This window comes from Monodon monoceros, unplaced genomic scaffold (genome assembly GCF_005190385.1).
Source record: "Monodon monoceros isolate NGI ecotype Baffin Bay Population unplaced genomic scaffold, NGI_Narwhal_1 Super_Scaffold_4, whole genome shotgun sequence".
In the NCBI taxonomy this organism is placed as follows: domain Eukaryota; kingdom Metazoa; phylum Chordata; class Mammalia; order Artiodactyla; family Monodontidae; genus Monodon; species Monodon monoceros.
Genome location: NW_021703781.1, coordinates 22,043,254 through 22,067,446, shown reverse-complemented (window position 1 = coordinate 22,067,446; position 24,193 = coordinate 22,043,254). Strand labels below are relative to the sequence as shown.

General features: G+C 47.8%; 1 protein-coding gene across 1 annotated transcript in view; it reads right to left on the bottom strand.

Annotated features, from left to right (window-relative positions):
- CDH23 (cadherin related 23) overlaps positions 1-24,193 on the bottom strand; it is a 443,685-nt gene that overhangs the window by 146,098 nt on the left and 273,394 nt on the right. The window contains exon 15 of the mRNA XM_029245124.1: positions 11,679-11,743. Within this exon, the coding sequence (XP_029100957.1) occupies positions 11,679-11,743 (65 nt within the window). The remainder of the gene's footprint in view (positions 1-11,678; positions 11,744-24,193) is intronic.

Sequence of the window (24,193 nt, the reverse complement as noted above, 5' to 3'; positions counted from 1 at the left end):
ATGATGATACAAACAGAGGAGAGATAGATCATGTTCTTGGGTTGGAAGAATCAACACTGTGAAAATGACTATACTACCCAAAGCAATCTACAGATTCAATGCAATCGCTATCAAACTACCAATGGCATTTTTCACAGAACTAGAACTAAAAATTTCACAATTTGTATGGAAACACAAAAGACCCCGAATAGCCAAAGCAATCTTGAGAAAGGAAAACGGAGCTGGAGGAATCAGGCTCCCTAACTTCAGACTATACTACAAAGCTACAGTAATCAAGACAGTATGGTACTGGCACAAAAACAGAAATATAGATCAATGGAACAGGATAGAAAGCCCAGAGATAAACCCACATATGGTCACCTTATTTTTGATAAGGGAGGCAAGAATATATAATGGAAAAAAGACAGCCTCTTCAAAAAGTGGTGCTGGGAAAACTGGACAGCTACATGTCAAAGAATGAAATTACAACACTCTCTAACACCATACACAAAAATAAACTCAAAATGGATTAAAGACCTAAATGTAAGGCCAGACACTATAAAACTCTTAGAGGAAAACATAGGCAGAACACTCTATGACATAAATCACAGCAAGATCCTTTTTGACACACCTCCTAGAGAAATGGAAATAAAAACAAAAATAAACAAATGGGACCTAATGAAACTTAAAACCTTTTGCACAGTAAAGGAAACCATAAACAAGATGAAAAGACAGCCCTCAGAATGGGAGAAAATATTTGCCAGTGAAGCAACTGACAAAAGATTAATCTCCAAAATTTACAAGCAGCTCATGCAGCTCAGTATCAAAAAAACAACCCAATCCAAAAATGGGCAGAAGACTTAAATAGACATTTCTCCAAAGAAGATATACAGATTGCCAACAAACACATGAAATGATGCTCAACGTCACTAATCATTAGAGAAATGCAAATCAAAACTACAATGGGGTATCACCTCACACCAGTCAGAATGGCCATCAACAAAAAATCTACAAACAATAAATGCTGGAGAGGGTGTGGAGAAAAGGGAACCCTCTTGCACAGTTGGGAATGTAAAGTTATACAGTCACTATGGAGAACAGTATGGAGGTTCCCTAAAAAACTAAAAATAGAATTACCATATGACCCAGCAATCCCACTACTGGGCATATACCCTGAGAAAACCATAATTCAAAAAGAGTCATGTACCACAATGTTCACTGCAGTTCTATTTACAATAGCCAGGACATGGAAGCAACCTAAGTGTCCATCGACAGATGAATGGATAAAGAAGATATGGCACATATATACAATGGAATATTACTCAGCCATAAAAATGAAATGAAATTGAGTTATTTGTAGTGAGGTGGATGGACCTAGAGACTGTCATACAGAGTGAAGTAAGTCAGAAAGAGAAAAATAAATACCATATGCTAACACACATATATGGAATCTAAAAAAAAAAAGGTTCTGAAGAACCTAGGGGCAGGACAGGAATAAAGACGTAGATGTAGAGAATGGACTTGAGGACATGGGGAGGGGGGAGAGTAAGCTGGGACGAAGTGAGAAAGTGACATGGACTTATATATACTACCAAATGTAAAATAGATAGCTAGTGGGAAGCAGCCGCATATCACAGGGATATCAGCTTGGTGCTTTGTGGTCACCTAGAGAGGTCGGATAGGGAGGGTGGGAGGGATATGCAAGAGGGAGGAGATATGGGGAGATATATATATATATATGTATAGCTATAGCTGATTCACTTTGTTATAAAGCAGAAACATGCTACTGTAAAGAAATTATACTCCAATAAAGATGTTAAAAAAAAAAAGGACAAACTTACAGCTCTAAAATAAGTGTCATGAGGGTGTAATATACAGCATGGTGACTATCTTTAATAATACAGTACTGCATATTTGAAAGTTGCTAAAGGAGTAGATTTTAAAAGTTCTTATTCCAGGAAAAAGATTTTTGTAACTATGAACGGTGATTGATGTTAACTAGACTTATTGTGGTGATCGTTTTGCCACATATATTGATACAAATATTGAATCACTATGTTGTACACCTGAAACTAATATAATGTTATATGTAATTATATCTCAATAAAAAGTAAAGCGTATTGGGGCAATTTAAAAAAAAGAAATTCTTCCATCCAGATGGTTTTGCATCAAAAGCTTTAAATGGGCAGCCAGCAAGGGGAGGGGTGACTCGTCCTTTCTTGGGAGCGTGTCTTCCACTCAAGGGGCTGAACCTTGAGTAAGAGGCTGGCAAATGTCTCTGGGGGAGGAGTAAGGTCCAGTGAGACCATCCCTCCATGAACATCTTTCTTGGGAACCTCCTCTGAGCTGTCAGTTGACGTTTGTGTGCTCTGAGCTGTTCCACAGCTGCCAGCCACTGAGCCTGGAAGGTTCTGGCTCTGAGACCAGGAAAGTCCCCACCCCAGAAGATGGGAAGGGATGAGAAAAATCCAAGATGATCAGGACAAGGCCACACGAACACGGGTGTCCCGAGGGACAGGGGTGTTCTGTGAATTGGTCCTGTTGTTGGTTCCTTCCTCCCAACTGGAGAGTGGCTGAGAATTCCTAGGTACACCTAACAGTCTCTGTCTCTTCCTGGTCATTTACACAGATTTGGGACCGGTAATCCAAGCTGACAGATACCGTCTTACTCATCCTGTTGGGCTTCCAGATGCATCAGACACTGTTTTCAGGAACAGACATGCCCTCTGAATTCAACCTGGCTTTGATCACGTTGAAAATGAGAGGGCTTCCACTTGGCTCAGTTTAACTGAAGACAAGGGAAAGAGATGGCCTAGAACCTTGGTGGGTGACATGGCAAAGCTGGCACAGGTCAGGCAGTGAGCACACCAACCCACCTAATGGCTATGGCAGGTTGAGAGCCCCTTCCTGCTGGAGGCTGTGTATCCAGGTGGTGAAGACCACATGCTGAGGCCTGGCCTTGGCGTTTACCAGTTGTGTGACTTTGGGCAAGTAACACAGACTCTAAGTGGGGATGATAAGTGTACTTAGCACTGAGTTCTCCAGCATTTAGTTGTGAGGATTACATCAGATAACATGGGTAAAGCAGTTGACAAAGAGCTTGATACAAAGTGAGGGCTTCATAAATACAGCCACTGCTGCTGCTGCTGGTGTGCTGTCATTAGCGTTTCAAAGTTTCCTCATTCCTGAAGATAGCAGAGTGGAAGGACTCAAGCTCACCCTGTCTCATGAAAGTACCAAACTGCTGAACAACCATCAACAAAAGACCCAAACCTACCAAAAAAGGCATTCTACATCCAAAGTAGAACTCACAACAAAATGGTAGGAGGGGTGTTTTCATGATATAATCAAATCCCATACCTGTCGGTGGGTGACCCACAAATGGGAAAATAATTATATCACACAGATTCTCCCACAGGAGTGAGAGTTCTGAGCCCTGCTTTCAGGCTCCTCAGCCTGGAGGTCTGGCATCCAGAGGAGGAGCCCCCGGAGCATTTGGCTTTGAAGGCCAGTGGGGCTTGAGTGCAGGAGTTCCACAGGACTGGGGGAAACAGAGACTCCATTCTTGGAGGGCACACACAAGGTTTCACATGTACTGGGAACCAGGGCAAAGCAGTGACTCCACAGGAGCCTGAGGCAGACATACTTGAGGGTCTTGTAGGGCCTCCTGGGGAGGTGGAGGTTGTCTGTGGCTCACTGTGTGGGAAAGGACACTGGGGGTAGAAACCTCAGTGAATATTCACTGGTGTGAGCTCTGCCGGAAGTCACCATTTTGGCATCAAGACCTGGGCCCATCCAACACCCTGCAGGCTCCAGTGCTGGGACATCTCAGGCCAAACAACCAACAGGGTGGGAACACAGCCACACCCATCAGCAGACAGGCTGCCTAAAGTCATCCTGATCCTACAGCTGCCTGCTAAACACACCCCTTGACATGGCCCTGCCCACCAGAGGGACAAGATCCAGCTCCACCAGCTAGTGGGTAGGCACCAGCCACTTCCACTAGGAAGCCTGCACAAGCCCCTGGACCAACCTTACCCATCAGGGGGCAGACACCAGTAGCTGGAGGAGCTATGATCTTACAACCTGAGGAATGGAGGCCACAAACACAGAAAGTTAAACAAAATGAGATGGCAGAGGAACATATTCCAGATGGAGGAACAGGATAAAACTTTGGAAGACCAACTAAGTGAAGTGGAGATAGGCAATCTTCTTGAAAAAAAATTCAGAGTAATGATAGTAAAGATATCAAAGATCTCAGAAGAAGAATGGAGGCACAGACTCAGAAGATACAAGAAATGTTTAACAAAGAGCTAGAACATTTAAAGAAGAAGCAGAGGGCTTCCCTGGTGGCGCAGTGGTTGAGAACCTGCCTGCCAATGCAGGGGACATGGGTTCGAGCCCTGGTCTGGGAAGATCCCACATGCTGCAGAGCAACTGGGCCCGTGAGCCACAACTACTGAGCCTGCGTGTCTGGAGCCTGTGCTCCGCAACAAGAGAGGCCGCGATAGTGAGAGGCCCGCGCACCACAATGAAGAGTGGCCCCCGCTTGCCGCAACTAGAGAAAGCCCTCGCACAGAAACGAAGACCCAACACAGCTAAAAATAAATTTTAAAAAAGAACAAGCAGATATGTACAATAGAATAACTGAAATGAAAAATACACTAGGAAGAATCAATAGCAGAACAAATGAGGCAGAAGAGCAATAAATGAGCTGGAAGACAGAGTGGTGAAAATCACCACTATGCAACAGAATAAAAGAAAAAGAATGAAAAGAAATAAGCACAGTCTCAGAGACCCGTGGTACAACATTAAATGCACCAACATTCACATTATAGGGATCCCAGAAGGAGATGAGAGAGAAAAGGGCCTGAGAAAATATTTGAAGAGATAATACCTGAAAACTTCCCTAACGTGGGAAAGGAAATATTCACTCAAGTCCAGGATATGCAGAGTCCCATACAGGATAAATCCAAGGAGGAACACACCGAGACACATAGTATTCAAACTGACAAAAATTAAAGACAAAGAAAATATATTAAAAGCAACAAGAGAAAAGCAACAAATAACATGCAAGGGAACTCCCATAAGGTTATCATGATTTTTCAGCATGAACTCTGCAGGCCAGAAGCGAGTGGCATGATATATTTAACGTGATGAAAGGGAAAAACTACAGCCAAGAATACTCTACTCAGCAAGGTTCTCATTCAGATTCAGTGGAGAGATCAAAACCTTTACAAAACAAAACCTTTACAAGCAAAAAGCTAAGAGAATTCAGCATCACAAAACCAGCTTTACAAGAAATACTAAAGGAACTTCTCTAGACAGAAAAGAAAAGGCCACAACTAGAAAAAAGAAAATTTTGAATGGGGAAGCTCTCTGGTAAAAGCAAACATACAGGAAAGGTAGGAAATCATCCACACACAAATATGATATCAAAACCAGCATTCATGAGAAGAGGAGAGTACAGAGGCAGCATATTGGAAATGCACTGAAAATTAAGTGAGCAGTAACTTGAAATAATCTTGTATATATGTAGACTGCTATATCAAAACCTCATGGGAACTGCAAACCAAAAATCTACAATAGATACACACACGCAAAAGAAAACAATCTAAACACAACAATAAAGACTGTCATGAAATCACAAGAGAACAAAAGAGGAAGGGAAGAAAAAAGAACTACAGAAGCAAATCCAGAACAGTTAACAAAATGACAATAAGAACATACTTATAAATAATTACCTTAAATATAAATGGATTAAATGCTCCAACCAAAAGACACAGACTGGCTGAATGGATACAAAAACAAGACCCGGATATATGCTGTGTATAAGAGATCCACTTCAGACCTAGGGACACATACAGACTGACAGTGAGGGGATGGAAAAAGGTATTCCACGCAAATGGAAATCAGAAGAAAGCTGGAGGAGCAATATTCACATCAGACAAAATAGGCTTTAAAATAAAACTGTTACAACAAGAGACAAAGAAGGATACTACATAATGTTCAAGGGATCAATCCAAGAAGAATACATAACAATTGTAAATATATATGCACCCAACATAGGAGCACCAAATATATACAGCAAACACTAACAGCCATAAAAGGAGAAATCTACAGTAACACAGTAATAGTGGGAGACTATAACACCCCACTTTCATCAATGGACAGATCATCCAGACAGAAGATCAATAAGGAAACAGGCCTTAAATGACACATTAGACCAGATGGACTTAATTGATATTTATAGAACATTCCATCCCAAAGCACCAGAATACACATTCTTCTCAAGTGCATATGGAACATTCTCCAGGATAGATCACATCTTGGGCCACAAATCAAGCCTTGGTAAATTTAAGAAAACTGAAATCACATCAAGCATCTTTTCTGACCACAATGGTATGAGATTAGAAATCAGCTACAAGAAAAAAATCTGTAAAAAGAACACAAACACATGGAGGCTAAACAATATGTTACCAATCAACCAGTGGATCACTGAAGAAATCAAAGAGGGAACAAAAAAATACCTACAGACTAATGACAACAAAAACACAATGACCCAAAACCTATGGGATGCAGCAAAAGCAGTTCTAAGAGGGAAGTTTGGAGCAATACAATCTTACCTCAGGAAAAAAGAAAAATCTCAAATGAATAACCTAGCCTTATAACTAAAGCAGCTAGAGAAAGAAGAACAAACAAAACCCAAATAGAAATCATAAAGATCAGAGCAGAAATAAATGAAATAGCCATGAAGAAAACAATAGAAAAGATCGATGAAACTAAAAGCTGGTTCTTTGAAAAGATAAACAAAATTGATAAACCTTTAGCCAGACTCATCAAGAAAAAAAAGAGAGGGCTGAAAATAATAAAATTTGAAATGAAGAAGGGCAGTTACAAGGGACACCACAGAAATACCAAGGATCATAAGAGACTACTACAGGCAACTATATGGCAATAAGATGGACAAGCTAGAAGAAATGGACAAATTCTTAGAAAGGTATAATCTCTCAAGACTGAACTAGGAAGAAACAGAAAATATGAACAAACCAATCACAAGTATTGGAATTGAAACTGTGATTTAAAACATCCAACAAGGGACTTCCCTGGTGGTCCAGTGGTAAAGAATCCGCCTTCCAATGCAGGGGACACAGGTTTGATCCCTGGTCGGGGAACTAAGGTCCCACATACCACGGGGCAACTAAGCCCGCATGCCACAAACACTGAGCTTGTGCAACTCAGTGAGAGAGCCTGCGTGCTGCAAACTACAGAGCCCATGCGCTCTGGAGCCTGCACGCCACAGCTACAGAGCCCACATGCCCTGGAGCCCACATGCCACAATTAGAGAGAGAAAACCTGCACATCACAACTAGAGAGAAGTCTGTGTGCCACAACTAGAGAGAAGCCCATGCACCACAACTAGAGAGAAGCCTGCGTACTGCAATGAAAAACCCGTGCCTCAATGAAAGATCCCACATGCCACAATTAAGGCCTAACACAGCCAAAAACATTAAGAAAATAAATTAATTAAAAAGAAATCCAACAAAGAAAAGTCCAGGATCAGGCTTCACAGGAGAATTCTATCAAACATTTAGAGAAGAGTTAACACCTATCCTTCTGAAACTCTTCCAAAAACTGCAGAGGAAGGAGCACTCCCAAGCTCATTGTATAAGCCTACCATCAGCCTGATACTGAAACCAGACAAAGATACCACAGAAAAAGAAAATTATAGGCCAACATCACTGATGAACATAGACACAGAAATCCTCAACAGAATACTAGTGAACCGAATCCAACAATACATTAAAAGGATCATATACCATGATCAAGTGGGAGTTATCCCAGGGATGCAAGGATTTTTCAATATCCACAAATCAATCAGTGTGATACACCACATTAAGAAATTGAAGAATAAAAACCATATGATCATCTCAATAGATGCAGAAAAAGCTTTTGATAAAAGTCAACACCCATTTATGACAAAAACTCTCCAGGGACTTCCCTGGTGGTCCAGTGGGTAAGACACTGTGCTCCCAATGTAGGGGACTGGGGTTCAATCCCTGGTCAGGGAACTAGATCCCACACTCATGCCTCAATTAAGAGTTTGCATGCTGCAGCTAAGAGTCTGCATGCTGCAACTATGAAGTCTGCATTCCACAACTAAGAAGGTCCCACTGCTGCAACTAAAAAGATCCTACATGCTGCAACAAAGATCCCACATGCTGCAATGAAGATCCCATGTGCCACAACTAAGACCCAGTGCAGCCAAAATAAATAAATAAATAATAAAATAAATACGAAAAAAAACCTCTCCAGAGGGCTTCCCTGGTGGCACAGTGGTTGAGAGTCCGCCTGTCAATGCAGGGGACACGGGTGTGTGCCCTGGTCCGAGAAGATCCCACGTGCCATGGAATGGCTGGGCCCGTGAGCCATGGCCACTGAGCCTGTGCACCCGGAGCCTGTACTCCACAACGGAAGAGGCCACAGCAGTGAGAGGCCCGCGTACCGCAAAAAAAAACCTCTCCAGAAAGTGGGCATAGAGGGAACTTACCTCAACATAATGAAGACCATACATGACAAACCCACAGCTAACAACATTCTCTCAGTGAAAAGCTGAAAGCGTTTACTCTAAGATCAGGAACAAGACAAGGACGCCCACTCTCACCACTTTTACTCAACATAGTTTTGGAAGTCTTAGCCATGGTAATCAGAGAAGAAAAAGAAATAAATGGAATCCAAATTGGAAAAGGAGAAGTAAAACTGTCACTGTTTGCAGATGACATGATACTCTACATAGAAAATCCTAAAGATGCTACCAGAAAACTACTAGAGCTCATCAGTGAATTCGGTAAAGTTGCAGGATACAAAATTAATGCACAGAAATGTTGTATTCCTAGACACTAAAGTTCCTATACAACAGAAGTTCAGATAGAGAAATTAAAGAAAAAATACCACTTACCATTGCATCAAAAAGAAGAGAATACCTAGGAATAAACCTCCCTAAGGAGAAAAAAGACCTGTACTCTGAAAACTATACAGACACTGATGAAAGAAATCGAAGATGACAGAAACTGATGGAAAGATCCACCATGTTCTTGGATTACAAGAATCAATATTATCAAAATGCCTATACTACCCATGGCAATCTGTAGATTCAATGCAATCCCTATCAAACTACCAAAGACATTTGTCACAGAACAACAACAAAAATGTAAAAATTTGTATGGAAACACAAAAGACCCCGAATAGCCAAGGCAATCCTGAGAAAGAAAACCGAAGCTGGAGAAATCAGGCTCCCTGACTTCAGACTATACTACAAAGTTACAGTCATCAAAATAGTATGGTTCTGGCACAAAAACAGAAATATAGATCAATGGAACAGGATATAAAACCCAGAAATAAACCCATGCACCTAAGGTCAATTAATCTATGACAAAGGATGCAAGAATACACAATGGAGAAAAGACAGTCTCTTCAACAAATGGTGCTGGGACAACTGGACAGCTACATGTAAAAGAATGAAATTAGAACACTCCCTAACACCATACACAAAGATAAATTCAACATGGGTCAAAGACCTAAATGTAAGGTCAGACACTATAAAACTCTTAGAGGAAAACATAGGGAGAACACTCTTTGACATAAATTACAGCAATATCCTTTTTGATCCACCTCCTAGAGCAATGAAAATAAAAACAAAAATAAGCAAATGTGACCTAATTAAACTAAAGAACTTTTGCACAGCAAAGGAAACCATGAACAAAATAAAAACACAACCCACAGAATGGGAGAAAATATTTGTAAATGAAGCCACTGGGAAGGGATTAACCTTCCAAATATACAGACAGCTCATGCAGCTCTATATGAAAAAAACAAAACAAAAAAACCCTCCCCAAACAACCCAATCAAAAATGGGCAGAATATCAGACAGACATTTCTCCAAAGAAGAAATACAGATGGCCAAAAAGCACTTGAAAAGGTGCTCAACATCTCTAATTATTAGAGAAATGCAAATCAAAACTACAATCAGGGGGCTTCCCTGGTGGCGCAGAGGTTAAGAATTTGCCTGCCAATGCAGGGGACCCAGGTTCGAGCCCTGGTCTGGGAAGATCCCACATGCTGCGGAGCAGCTAGGCCCGTGAGCCACAACTACTGAGCCTGCAAGCCACAACTACTGGGCCCATATGTCACAACTACTGAAGCCCGCGTGCCTAGAGCCCATGCTCCCCAACAAGAGAGGCCACCGCAATGAGAAGCACACATGCCGCAGCGAACAGTAACCCCCACTCGCCGCAACTAGAAAAAGCCCGCATGCAGCAACGAAGACCCAATGCAGCCAAAAATAAAATAAATAAATAAATTTAAAAAACAAAGAAACAAAACTACAATCAGGTATCACCTCACACCAGTTAGAATGGCCATCAAAAAGCCTACAAACAATAAATGCTGGGGAGGGTGTGGAGAAAAGGGAACCCTCCTACACTGTTGGTGGGAATGTAAATTGATGCAGCCACTATGGAGAACAGAATGTGGGATCCTTAAAAAACTAAAAATAGAGCTACCATATGATCCAGCAATCCTACTCCTGGCCATCTATCCGAAGAAAACCGCAATTCAAAAAGATACATGCACCCCTGTGTTCATTGCAGAATTATTTGCAATGGCCAAGACATGGAAGCAACCTAAATATCCATCAACAGAAGAATGGATAAAGACGATATGGTACATATATACAGTGGAATACTCCTCAGCCATAAACAAGAATGCAGTAATGCCATTTGTGGCAACATGGATGGACCTAGAGATTATCACACTAAGTGAAGTAAGTCAGACAGAAAGACAAGTATCATATGATATCACTTATATGTGGAATCTAAAAAATGATACAAATGAACTTATTTACAAAATAGAAACAGACTCACAGACTTCAAAAACATACTCATGGTTACCAAAGGGGAAAGGTGATGGGGGAGGGATAAATTAGGAGTTTGGGATTAACAGATATATACCAGTATATTTAAAATAGATAATCAACAAGGACCTACTGCATAGCACAGGGAACTCTACTCAATATTCTGTAATAACCTATATGGGAAAAGAATCTGACAAAGAATGGATACATATATTTGTATAACTGAATCACTTTGCTGTATAACTGAAACTAACACAACATTGTAAGTCAACTATACTCCAATATAAAATAAAAATTAAATTAAAACAAAGTATTGAAGAGCTAAAAAAAAAAAGAACTATGTGTGGACAATTTCACTCTGATAATTTTAGAAACTAAAGCAAAAGGGAAAATCTACTGTCATTTGATTTTCATTTTTCAACAACAGAACAAAAGGACACGGAAAAGTTTGTAAAAATGGTTATTTTCCTTCCTTGGCTTAAATGTCCCCTCTGTAAAATAAAGACATTAGGCAAGGTAAAAAAAAAAAAAAAAAAAAAAAAAAAAAAGCTTCTTCATTCCCCAAACTAAAAGCTGTCTTTTGAGGGTCAGAGAAACTATGCCCCAGAGTTCAGGGAACTTGAGCAATACTGTACCACAATCAGGGCCAAACGAGCAGCAGTGCCCGTGAGTTCTGACTCACAGTCCAGTTCCCTAGCCACAGGGGCACAGCACTTTTCCTGGGCACCAATCCTGGGCCTGCTGAGTGGCAGAGAGCCACCTCGGAAGGCCAGGGGCAGGGGCTCACCGATCAGCGTTATCGCTGAAGAAGTAGTTGACTTCCCCAAAGGTGCCCAAGTCATCGTCTGTTGCCTGCAAAGGTAAGAAAAAGAAGTCATTACTGCCAGAACCAGCTGAGGCTCCTGATCTCAGCAGGAAATGTCCACAGCAAACCCATGCTTCCCCCCACACAGCTCCTCAGGCCCAGGCCGAATTTTCTAGAGCCACGCTGTTCAATAAGGTTTTCACCAATCACAAACAGCGATTTAAATTAATACTAGAGCACACAGTTCCGGAGCATCAGTCTTCTACCTAAATCTCCAACTTTGCGAAATCACCCTTCCTAGACTCATGTCAGACATTCTCTGTAGATGCTCAGAGGGCTTGGGGGAGAGACCCTAGACCTGTGGCTTGGGGTCACAACTTGAAGGTTTACAAAATATCTCAAACAAAAGTGGGGGTGGGTTCAACCACCTGGTGGCCTCCTCCGGCGACTCTCCTCCAGTCCCCAAAGCCTCCAAGTCAGATGTGGTACCCGGTAGGGGAGGCCTCTTGGGTGGATTTCTAGTGTTCCCCCTTCTTTAACCTGGGGAATAATCCACTGCGTGTATCAAGCAGACTATCACCTGGTTGGCAACCTCTTCTGCTGGAAACAGTCTGCTGCCCACCCCCACACATCTTTTGGCATCCCTCTGTGCTCGAACAAGTGGTCCAAGTGGGACCTAGTCCCGTGACCTCAGGGACTAGGCTGGGAGTGGTCCCTGACCTCAGCAGGGGCCTATTAGAATCCTTTCCTGGGATTCTTCTTATTGTTGCTGGGGATAAAAGCTTTCCTCTGGGGCAGTGAAGCTGGGACGATGTGAAGTGGGAGTTGCTGGATGTGTAGGGACGATGAAGAGAGGGGCTGATCTTGGTAGTTCTAGAGTCCTGAATCTGACATCCCTTCCCACCTCAGTTTGGTTTGTGAGTCCAACAAGATCTCTTTTATCCAGGCTGGTCCAAGTTGGCTTTCTATCACCTACAGTCAAAAGAGACTGGAGCGAGAGTGGCCTGCCTTATGCCTGATGATGGCAACGACGGTGACCACTGCCAGCCTGCACTCTATCATATATTCTACATTGTCAAAGGGCATCCAGGTTTATTAAGACCTCATTTTATCCTCACAACTGTCACAACATGATGAGGAAGGCACACATTTCTACCCATCACACAGATCACAAAACTGAGGCCCAGACCACAGTGAGGTCTGGTGTAACCCTGTCACCACTCTAGGCCATGAGCAGGTTCAAGCAGAGTGGGGCAGAACCTGCGATCCCTACTCCCATCCCAGGGTTCCTTCCTTTAGGCCACCTACGTGGGGCCCCTCTCCAACCCCTCCCTTGTCCAGGACAATGGTAGTTATAGTAGAGGCTTGGCTTTTGCGGCTGGAACCTCTGGGCTTCTGCATTGTCGCTGGCATGGTTACAGTCCACTGTGCAGACTAAGTGACACCATTCATGCATTCATTCAATAGTTACTCAGTAAGCATGTACTCTGTGCCAGGCACTGTGACCTCTGCTCCCTCCCAGGCCATGCCCTAGAGCTGGGCAAACTGCTACCTGCCACCAGAGCCTGGAGGGAAAGGCCTTGGGCTGACCTTGGGGTGTTTTACACTCAGGGCTTCTCTAAGATCACAACTGGATAAAGGTTCTGCTGCTAAAAATATGTTTCAATACCTACTTTTGTTTATTTTTTAGCTTTGAGGTATAATTAACAAATTATTTTATAACTTTATTATACAATAAAATTATTATGATAATATATTATATTGAGGTATACTTGACAATGGAAAGGATTCCCACTATTGAGTTAATTAACCACCCATCACCTCACAGATTTACTCTTTTGTTACTTGTCTGGTGAGAACACTTAAGTTCTACTCTCTCACCAAATTTCAATGGTACGGTACAGTGCTATCAACTATAGTCACCATGTTATACATTAGATCCTCAGGCCTTATTCATCTTATAACAAAGTTTGTACCCATTGATCAGCCTCTCCCTATTTCCCCCTGCTCAATACCTTGGTACTAGGTATTTTTTGAGGTTCCTTTTAAAGTTCTTGGATTCTGTGAAATCTATTCCATTCTGTGTTCTTTACGATAAACCCGAATTTCAAGAAAACGCCAATTTGTGTCCAGTATATTGAATTCAGGAAGGCAGAGAAGTAAATGATATATTCCAAATGATTTAAATGAAAAAAAGTGTTTATACCCAAAGGGTTAAGATCTCAGTTATCCAGAACACTTGGTTATCCAGAAGGAAGCCAATTCCAGGGGCTGTGGCAGCCTCCTTTTAAGGACAGGCTCTTGTGCACACTGTTCCATTCAGTCCCCACTGTGTTCTGCAGACTGTGTGTGGACCTCTGTCTTCTCACCGCCCTGGCCAGGCTCCAAGAGCATCACAGGTTGTCGGGGGACGCGTGTATAATAAATGGAAAGGTAAACGCCGAGCTATGTAACCCACCCTCTAACCCAGGACCGATTCCAGGGCAGACCCTCCCCCGTGCCCTGAGCCACTCCTCCCGACTGTCGACTCCTCACACTTATCACGTATTGTATCTTCATAATGACCCTATGACGTAGGTGCTATTATTACTACCACCCCCAATTTACAGATGGGGAAACTGAGGCACAGAGAGAGTGAACAGCTCACCCAAGGCTTCACAGCTAAAAGAGCGGCAAAGTTAGGATTTGAACCCAGTGCCGGCTAGTCACATCCTTCGCCTCAACGTGTTCTTGCTTCTAAACCAAGAAGAGAACTTGTTCTCAGAAGGAATGGTTATTCCAGGGCAGAGGAGACCAAAACTTCTCATAATAAGCACACCTCTCTCCTCCCCTTTCAGGGACCAGAGAAGGCGGGGAGGCACCCATAAGTCCCCTTTCATTCCACCAAGAAATGATCACCACCACACATGGTATTACTAGACTATAATAACTGCAGCTCAGTCTGGGGAGCAGCTGACCAGATGCCATCAAGCCCCTTGGTGAGGCGTGAGTGTAATGTAAAGACCCTAGCTCCAGGTCAGAGTCAGCAGCCCAGGTCACCGTGTGACCAAACAGCAACCTCCTGGGGCCTCGGCATCCTCATTTGTCAAAGGAAAGGGTTTGGGGAAGCAAAAAGGGTGGGGCTGCATCTGCCAGGCTCACCTCCCAGCCTGGACAGTGCCTGACACATGGCAGGTGCTTCACAAATGCTTGGAAAATGAAGGAACCAATTCTAGTAAGAAGGGGGTGGTGGAGAGATGGGGGCAAAAGCGAGGAGAGCGGATTCTAAGGGAAAGGGAGGGGCAAAAAGAAGGAGCGAGGGAAAAGGAGGGGGGAGGCTAGGAGGGGCAGAGGGGTCAGCAGAGTGGGCTGCACCAAGCCACAAGGGGGGTTCCCTGCCCCTGAAGGTCACATCGGGACCCTGGGGACAAGCCCTCCACATCTATGTGCCCTATGGAATTGCACTCGGACTGTTAGGGTGGGAAGGACCCCCGAGGTCCCCCTGTCCAGTCCTCTTCACCCTGAGGCTCAGGGAAGTTAGGTGACGAGCCCCTGGGAACAAGACAGAACTGTCTTCTCTCTCCAGGCAGATGCTGGCCTCTACCACCCCCGCTGAGTCCCCACTCCCTCCCCGAGTGGACTGAGCACAGCCATGGTTCCCACGGTGACCCCTCTCCCCAGGGGCCTCTTGCTGCCCGCCCAGGCCGCCGATGCTAACCGGGGAAGATTTGTGAGTCCTTTAGTGCCACCGTCTAATGACCGTATGAAATATGTATGCCTGGTGAAGAGGAGAGGGAGAACTTTCATTTTTCACGTGCACGAAGCAGAATAATATGAAGATGAAGAGCTACTTCTGTGCGCCTGCCAGGGTGGGAGCAGCCAGCACCAACACAAAGGGCCTGGTCAGGGTGCTCCGGCCAGTGCCAGGCTGCTGCGGGGCCTGATAGGGGTCTGCGCCCAGAGAAGGCAGCAAATCTGCCCACTAGGCGGCCCTACTGAAGGCCCTCCTCCTTTACATGCATTCTCAGCCCTGTACTTGGGCCTTTGTTGCCAGCTCCGGCCTCATCTCCGACCACGTGCAGGCTGGACCATGTGCGGCTCCCGGGCCTGACCGGCTCTGCTCACGCTGCGCCCTCTGCCAGATCGCCTCCTTCCTCTCCCACCTGGCTCACCCACTCCTGTCCTCCTGGCTCCCCAAGGTTGGGTTAGGGCTCCACCCTGCTGGAGATATTCCCAGCTGTGACCGCTCTGTGGAACTGGAGCTGTGGGCTGATGTGTTTCCCACCCCAGGAGGCTGCGGATCCCCGAGGCCAGGGTGGGACACGGGGCCTGGACATCAGGGCAGCTCAGGAAAGCTCCTATATCCGTCATCTACAGGTACACCTGCGTCCACATCCACACCACATAGGTACGTATACTGTTTCATTTTGACAACACGCATACGTGGCAAGTACTGTTAGAACCCTCTCCTCCCTGTCTGTAACAAACAAGGAATCAGAGGCAGGATGATAAGGAACTCTCCCAAGATTTCACAGCTGGTAAGAGCCAGAGCTGGCCTCCAGATCACTGTGTTGAAAACCGTTTAGCAGCTTGTGACATACGCCCTTGGAGCAGCGTCCTGTGGAGGCCTAGGAGCCACTTGGCCGTGCTGGCCAGCCCAGTAGGGGGCGCTGCCGGGGCCTGCTCCACTACCCACCCTGCAACCTGTCCCACCCAGGCAGGTCTCTGTCCCAGCCCCACTCTGCTTGTTACAGCACTTTTCACAACAACCTCCTTCCCAGGACCTGCTTTGCTCCTAAGCAACTGAAAAATCAACAAATGAATCACGTGCCAAACAGACAGTGACCCTCGGGCCCACTTTAGGAAGGAGGGTTTGAGAAGTGACCTGTGCAGAGAGAACAAATGTCCTCCTCAGGCCATGAACACCCTTCCTCCTGCCACGTTCTGGGACGTCCTGTCTCCGTGCAGGGTCACTTCCGGGATCTCGCTGCCGCTGCCCCCCTCTCTGATGCCTGTGTCCCTGTTACTATTCCACCTGGGCTAGAATCTCACCCACAGGTACACACTAGCACATTTTGCCACTTGCCATGACTCTCATAAGATGGCCAGGTGTAAGAAGTCAAAGCCAATGGCTACAATGATCTTCCTCTGCTCAAAGACCTTCAGTGGCTCCCCACTGCTGCTGAATTAACTTCAGACCGGCACCTGTCGTCAAGGCTCTGCAGAGCCTGGCTGGCCTTGGCGGTTTTGTACCCATTTCTCCCTGATGCACCCGAACTGTCCCCTCATTGCCTGGTTGCATCATCCCTTCATTCCGTAACTGCTGCCCACCCCTCCAAATGCCCCCCTCCCTTAGGGAGCTCCCTGGCTGCTTCCTGTTCTTGACCTGAGACCCCCTGGCTGGACCTGTTTTAGAATACTCAGCAGTCTGCTGTCCCTGAAACCTGCTTGTGTATGCCCCGTTCCCTCCCCTTGATGGACAAGCCTGTACCTAACTTATTTTTGTATACTGTGTTGTGCTTGGCACAGGGCTCAAAATCTTCACCAAATTTAGTAAAATCTGGGATTTCCATTGCCAGACACTGAGGGCCAGCATGACCTTCCTTCTGGGGGGCTAGTGCTCCCATCAGCCAACACCTTGGTGGGCCGTGAGCAGCCAGAGTGGGGCTCCTTAGGTTGCCCAGGAGGCAGGGCTGGGGTTTATAAAGCATCTCCAGCAAGTCTCCCAAGCTCAGGTCTCTCGTCCAAGCTCCCTACTGGCCAAACCTTAGAGGCAGGTGGGATGGGGGGTGGGGGGAACACTCACTGAACAGCCCTCACCGTCAGCCTGCAGGCAGGTGCAGAGCAGGTGAGAAGGACAGCGTGGGCGTGGAGGGGCAGATGGGGGGGCGCCTGGCACACCACAGAAAGAACCTTCACCAAGATGATGATCAGACTCGCGCTCAGTCACGTGCTCAGTAAATACTTTCTGAGCTTTTCCAATGTGCCAGCTACTGCGCCTGGCTCTGAAGCCACAGCCATCAGCATGACAATGCCCTTGCTGGAATGTGACTTATAATCAGAAAGGGGAGACAGACAATAATGGAGGAGAGCAATAGCTAAATAACAATTTCAGACAGTGGTAAGAACTGTGGGGAAATATAGCAGAAAATGGGCTAGCGGGTGACTGGGTTGCTATCTTAGGTTGACTAGCCCTGGAGAAGATCTTTGGCACAGTGTATCTGGGTCTACAGGACAGTCACTGGCTGGACACCGAGAAGCCTGGGAGGTCCTGGTGAGAACCGCTCTCACTGAGGCCCGGAGGCGGCTCAGAACGTCTCTGTCTCCCCCAGTGGAAGCGTCTGCAGCCCAGGAAGACCGGCCAGTGGGTCCAGCATCTGTCCCCGCGGTCAGCTCATGGGAGAGGGTGCCGCCGGGACTGGCTGCTGCCCAGCGCCTGATTTATAAGGCATCTCCTCCGATTCTCCTCAACACTGGCATTACCAGCAGAACGAATTCCCTCATTTGGGCCTTTATAATTGCATCCTCGAGTGCTTATTTCTGTGATGGACAATGCCGGCAAAAGTGTAATTTTCTTCTGCTGACAAAAAAGAAAAAAATAAATACACACGGCGGGGGGGAAAATTCCAAAGGTTAAGACAAGGTGAGCCTGCAGTGGAGGAATAGCCACATCCCCAGACCAGCCAGGCTCATGTCAGAAACGTCTGACTTTCCCCTGGCTATATGGGGTGGGAGGGGCTCAAATGACCCCCTGCCATTTCCCTTTGAGCACTTACTCACAGTGTCAGGCACTGTGCCCAGCATTTCTCATGCTTTAGTTCACTCTGTCTTCCCAAAAGTCCTATTAGGAAGGACTTTCGGGAAGTCCTCCCCTTTGGGAAGCACCAGTATTATTTCTATTTTACAGATGGAGGGAACTGAGGCTCAGAAAGGTCAATCAACTTGCCCAAGGTCAAACAGCCATGGTACCAGGACATGAACCCAATACAGTCAACTGCAAGGCAGGTGCTCTCAAACACTCCCCTCCCCCATTGGTGGGGCTGGAGGAGGGGCGTCCTCCTGCAGTTTGAGAGCTCAGCCATGGGATCCAGGGTGCTCCTACCAGGTCACTGTACTCACCCTGTAGATGAGGCCCCAACAGGCAGTCTTTTCCTTCTTGTCACAGGCTCTCCCCGCAGTCTCTGCCTTGAGTGGGTGGGCTCCAGCAATTCTGCTTGTGCCCATAAGCAGAGGATGCAGGGGTCCCTGGGTGTCATTTCCCAGGATGCAGGCCCTTAGCCAAGATCCTTCATCCTCAAAGGTTCCCCCCAATCCCATCCCACCCAAGCTTGGTCTTGGTGTGTGCAGGTGGCTCAGGGCCTAGACTGGGGGAGGCTGTCATCTGCTAAAGGCCGGGGCAGGCTGGCTGGCTGTGGGCACCCTTCTGACCCTTGCAGGGCTCTTCACCCAGCACCCTGTGGATATAGCTCTTCCTTCAACTTGGATGCCAGGGCTCTATGCTCAGCCCAGCTCCCTGCCCTCTGATGCTCATCACAATATCTCATGCCCACTCCCAGGAATCCACCATTTCAACAGCGATCAGGTCCTCTTGTCTCTTTGTCTCCCCCCAAGAGCCCCCTTCTGACCCAGCCTGTTCTGACAATGAACAGTGGCCATCTCTCACCATCTTCCATTCATTTGCCCTGAATCTGCCTTGCTGACACACCATCCCCATGGATCCCTGCACCTCCCTGTTGTCCCTCGTCATGGCCTTACAGACGCCCATCTGCTAACGTTGGGCCTTATGCCCCGACCTGACCCCCACCTGCTCTGGCCTCCTGCTGGGTCTGCCTCCAACTGCTGCTCATTGGATGCCGCTGCTGCACGCTGGCCCCCTGATCCCCTCCCTGGGCCAGATGCCCTCCTCTCTCAGGTTTCTAAACACCCCGTACCCTTCTTTATAGCTAGAAAGTCCTGCCCTGTGTCTTCTTTTGTCTACCTGTGCCCTCTCGCTTCCCTACCTACTTCTCTCTCTCTTCACACACACATACACACACACACACCCTCTCTCTCTCTCTTCCTTTCTGTGTCTCAGGCAGTCCCCAATACCTCCCTGTCCCACCCCCACCCTCACATACTCTCACAGAAACCTTCTCTCTTTTCCTCTGTCTCAGGTGGACCCCAACCTGCTACGTACTCACACGCAGAAACTCATGCACATCTGCACCCACCCTCAGTCTCAAGCAGCCCCCACGCCCACCCGAGCCTCAGCCCCGGGGGCCCCTCCACGCCCCTTCCCCAGCCACCTGTGCACCTCTCCCTGCAGGCCGGCAGCTGGCAGGCACGCACTCAGTCACTCCCCTCCGGCGTCCACACCCCCGTCATGCACGCTCGCCCGGATGCCCCGCACGGGGCTTCTGCTCTGAAGCAAGGCGGACCCAGCTGCCTTCCCAGCAGCCCTGGGTCCCAAGCAAATGTGGCAGGCAGCGGGCACCGGCGAGCAGTTCTGCTCCCGTGCACAAATCTGCAGAGAAGGGCACACGGTACAATTTGTTCAGGAAACAATAGCAATGTTCGACATGTCATAAGGATTGATGGAGCAGAAATTTACATGGGAGAATGCATTTTTAAACAGCTCCACGGAGCCCCAGTGCTTCACTGGTAGTGATTTCCACATGCATCATTCGCTGAGCTCCTCTGAATAACTCCTTAAACTACGTGAGATTAACTGCACTCTCGCAAGCTCTGGGGAGGCTGGTGGGAGGCAGGAGGTACTCCTCTGGAGGAACCTGGTAGCCCAGAGGCTGGGGTGACCTCCACTTGGCCTGATTAGGCCCATGGGGCCCGGTCTTCTCCCCTGTTCCCACACTCCCTCCCACGCTGTGGACGAGTATTTCAGCTTCTCTCTAGGATGCGAGGTAGAAGCCAATGGCCAGGAAGTATCATCTGGACTGCCCCACACTTCCGGGCAAATGCTCGGTGTGTCAGTTTCCCTCGTCCTCTCAGAAGGAAGCTATCTAATCTGAGTAGAAAGCCAGGGGTGATGGGTGAGGGCATGCTGAGTGCTGGGTGGGTAAAATAAGGTTTGGTTGGAAGCTGCTGCTCTGAGCACCTTCCTGGGGATCCCTGGCCAGGGGGGATGTCACACTCCTGGGAGAAGAAATGATAGCATCTGTAAGGAAATGTCTCCCATTGGACTTCGTGTAGGGATAAGAAGAGGAGTGCTCCAGGTGGGCAGTGGGACCAGGGAGTGAAGCAGAGGGTACAGGAGAGATCCCGGGGAGGCTGTGGGTCATAGGAAGAAAGATGCATTCAGGAAAGCCCTTGGTCCTGCTCTCGGTCTTCTGAGTGTGCAGAAGGCCTTAGGACAAAAGGGTGCTACTGGGGAGGCTGGGGACAGAGACTCAGAGCACACGGTCAGGTGAGTCACTGAGTGGGAGGGCAGTTAGGAAAGGGTGGGGACTCGGTGGGTGGTGGGGCTCCCTCACGTTCCATCGTGGACCTGGGGTGAATGGCCACCACTCCATCACACATGCCCATGCCGCATCACTCATCTTTCATAGTACTGAGTGCAGAGAAGGCCTCAGGATCTCTCTCAGCCCCACCTTCCCCATGGGAGTCAGCAAACAGTGGGATGTGAGTAAAGTCTCTCTGCTATGTCTGTTGGGCTCTCTGCCCCGGAGGGTCAGAAACCTGCTTCTCCCTGGGAGGCACAGTACAAGACCAGGCACCAAGGGCCTCAAAAGGATGTGTGGCTCTGTGTAGGGTCATGAAAATCCCTTCAAAATGGGAGCGTGAGATCTGGGTTCTGGTCCAGCTTCTGCCCAACCATCCAGCTGTGGGACTTTGAGGAAGACACTGGGCTTCACGGCCTATGTGCACAGCCTCCTGACCCATCTGCCCGCTCCTCCTCTGGTGCTAGCAGCCCATCCTCCACCAGGGCCAGAGGGGATGTCTGACCACACGAGACACCATTCTCCAGCTTAGAAGGCTCACGGGGCATTGAAGACAAAGCCCAAACTGCTTGCCATGCCCCTGAGGCCTGATGTGGGCCAGCCTCTGTGGCCCCTGACCTCCTCTCCTGGCCCATCTGCCAACAACTACAGTAACATCCACTCTAACCCTCAGTTTCCTCATCTGTAAAATGGGGCTAATAATAGTACCTGTGTCATGGAGTTGGAGTGGGGATTTTAGAAGGTACTGAAGCAACGTGCTTTAGACCAGTGCCTGGCACATAGGAGCCGCTGTCTAAGTGGAGCCAGTACTTGTCTTTCCACCCCTGATTCTAACCACTCACTGTTTCCAGCCCTCCGCAGACATGTTCCTGCTGAGCCCTCTCTCAGCCTGGCCCTCCCGCCTGGGCTGTGCCAGCAGCTGGCCGGGTGGAGGGGGAGGAGAAGTGGCACTGAGCCCTACGGGAGAGGGTGCTCCAATGGGGGCCAGACCTGAGCCCCGCCTATTAACGTATCCTTCTGTGGCTGGGGAGGGATGAGAATTGGGCTGACAGGTGCACTCAAGGTGTGGGGTCCCCGGCTTGCTTGTTATTGCAGATACAGTGTTGTTCTTGGGCTCCTCCACCCTCTTCTTTATTTCTATCTTATTTTAAAACCTGGAAATAAAAATTGATGGGGAGCAAATTGCTCTGGCCAGCGGCTCTGTGCTTAAAGGAGTTGTCACAGGAAAGCAATTACGGGATGTCAAGGGCTGTCGGGGTGGCCGCAGCTGCCTGCGTCCCATGCCTGGCACTGCCTGGTGGTCCCCAGGCCAGCTTACAGGACAAGCATGGGGTCCCCCGGAGGCAGGGGGATAAGTGCAACCACTGCCTTGCTGAGTGTCAAGCTATGGGCCTGGCCTGGCACTGTGTGAGAAACGTGACACGATTTGTCCCTAATCCTGCAAGCAACCAGCAAGATGGGGTCACAGTCCCATTTTACAGATGAAGCAACTCCAGCTGATATGACTGCAAAACGAGTAACACAGCTCACTCTTGTTTAGTCCTTACTGGGTCCCAGGATTTATTCTAAGAAATCTACATGTATTAGCACATTTCATTTCCACTCCCACTCCATGAGATAAGTACTAATACTACCTTTGTCTTATGAGTGTGCAAAGTTCCCAGCTGGGGCAGAAGCTACTGGTGCCACACACGCCCCCCTGTGCCCACCTCCACACACCAGGGGCTGCTTTAGTGGAAGCATCCATGCCTCTCTTGGCCTGTGAGCTTCCTTCTCAAAGGAGCAGTTGGAATGATGGGGTGTCCACTTCCCCAGAAGCTGTCCCCGCTCAATGGGGGCTAGAAGTCGATGGACCAATACCCCAGCCTCCTCGCCCTGAGCTTGGATAGCTCAGACACAGCCCTCCCGTTGATTTCCCAGCAGACAGAGGTCCAGAAGCCCCCGTGATAACTGGCTTCACGGCGCCCCCTTGAGCGATCTCGTCTCACCTCCCACTCCCACCTGAGTTTCCTGGGGTCACCTCCCAAGTAAACTGCCGGTCCTTGAGTCCTTGTCTCAGGGTCTGCTTCTGGAGAGCCAGACCTTAGACACAAGCCTCAGGCTGGACACTGGACACGCAACGGTGAGCCTGGCAGTATGTTCCCAGCCCTCAAGGCACTCAGAGTGGCCAGTGGCTCAGGGATGGCTGTTAGCGGGCTCAGGGTCCTGCAGTTGGTCACCGGCAGAGCTGGGACTCGAACCCTCGTCTGTCTGACACTCGCACACACAAATCAAAGAGGAAAAAAAATCCGCTCCTAGCCCTTCTACAATGCTGCCCCTTCTTTTATGCCATTGGATTTGACGAAGACTCAACTGAGTGCCTTTAAAAAAAGAAAAATCACATCTGATCATCAAACAAAGAAGAGTGGGATGCAGAAAGCCATTTTCCCGGGGATGCAGGAGGGTGGCTGGGGGTGAACGAGATGTTCACAGTCAGAAGGGTCTTGAGGCCTCTCTGGGGCCAGTTATCAGGCTGGGATTATGTGGTAGAGGATGAGAAGGGGAGGGTGCCAGAGAGATGTGGGGACAGACACTGCGGCCGAGCCTCAGTTAAGTGGGGCCTTGTGTGCAGAGGAGATGGAAGGAGGAAGAAAAGACAGTCCAATCAGCCCTCTGGGGATGTAGCCAAACCATGGCTGGGAACACCTCCCCGCACTGCTGGACCTCACCACTGTATCCTTGCCCGGAGTCTGACCCCCTCCCTCTTCTTCCCTGCCCCCATGGGGTGCAACAGGCAGCTCCAGGCCTAGTGGAAAGGTGAGGAGAGGTACCTGGGTGGGGACTGGTCCCCACCCATGTGCCAGGACACATCCTCACTCAAGGTGACTTAGAGCCGGGTGACACGGCCCCCATGCCTGCTGCCATTGGCGGGCTCCGATTGGGCCATCACGCGCAGCTCACTGATGAACCATATTGATTCCACATCCTCCTGTTGTCTCCCTAAATGGCAAGCCACACATCCGATAGATTAAATACCCACACAGTTGCCCGCCTGACATCTCCACCACTCCGCCTGCAGGTCCCTAAAGAACTTTACAGCCCCAC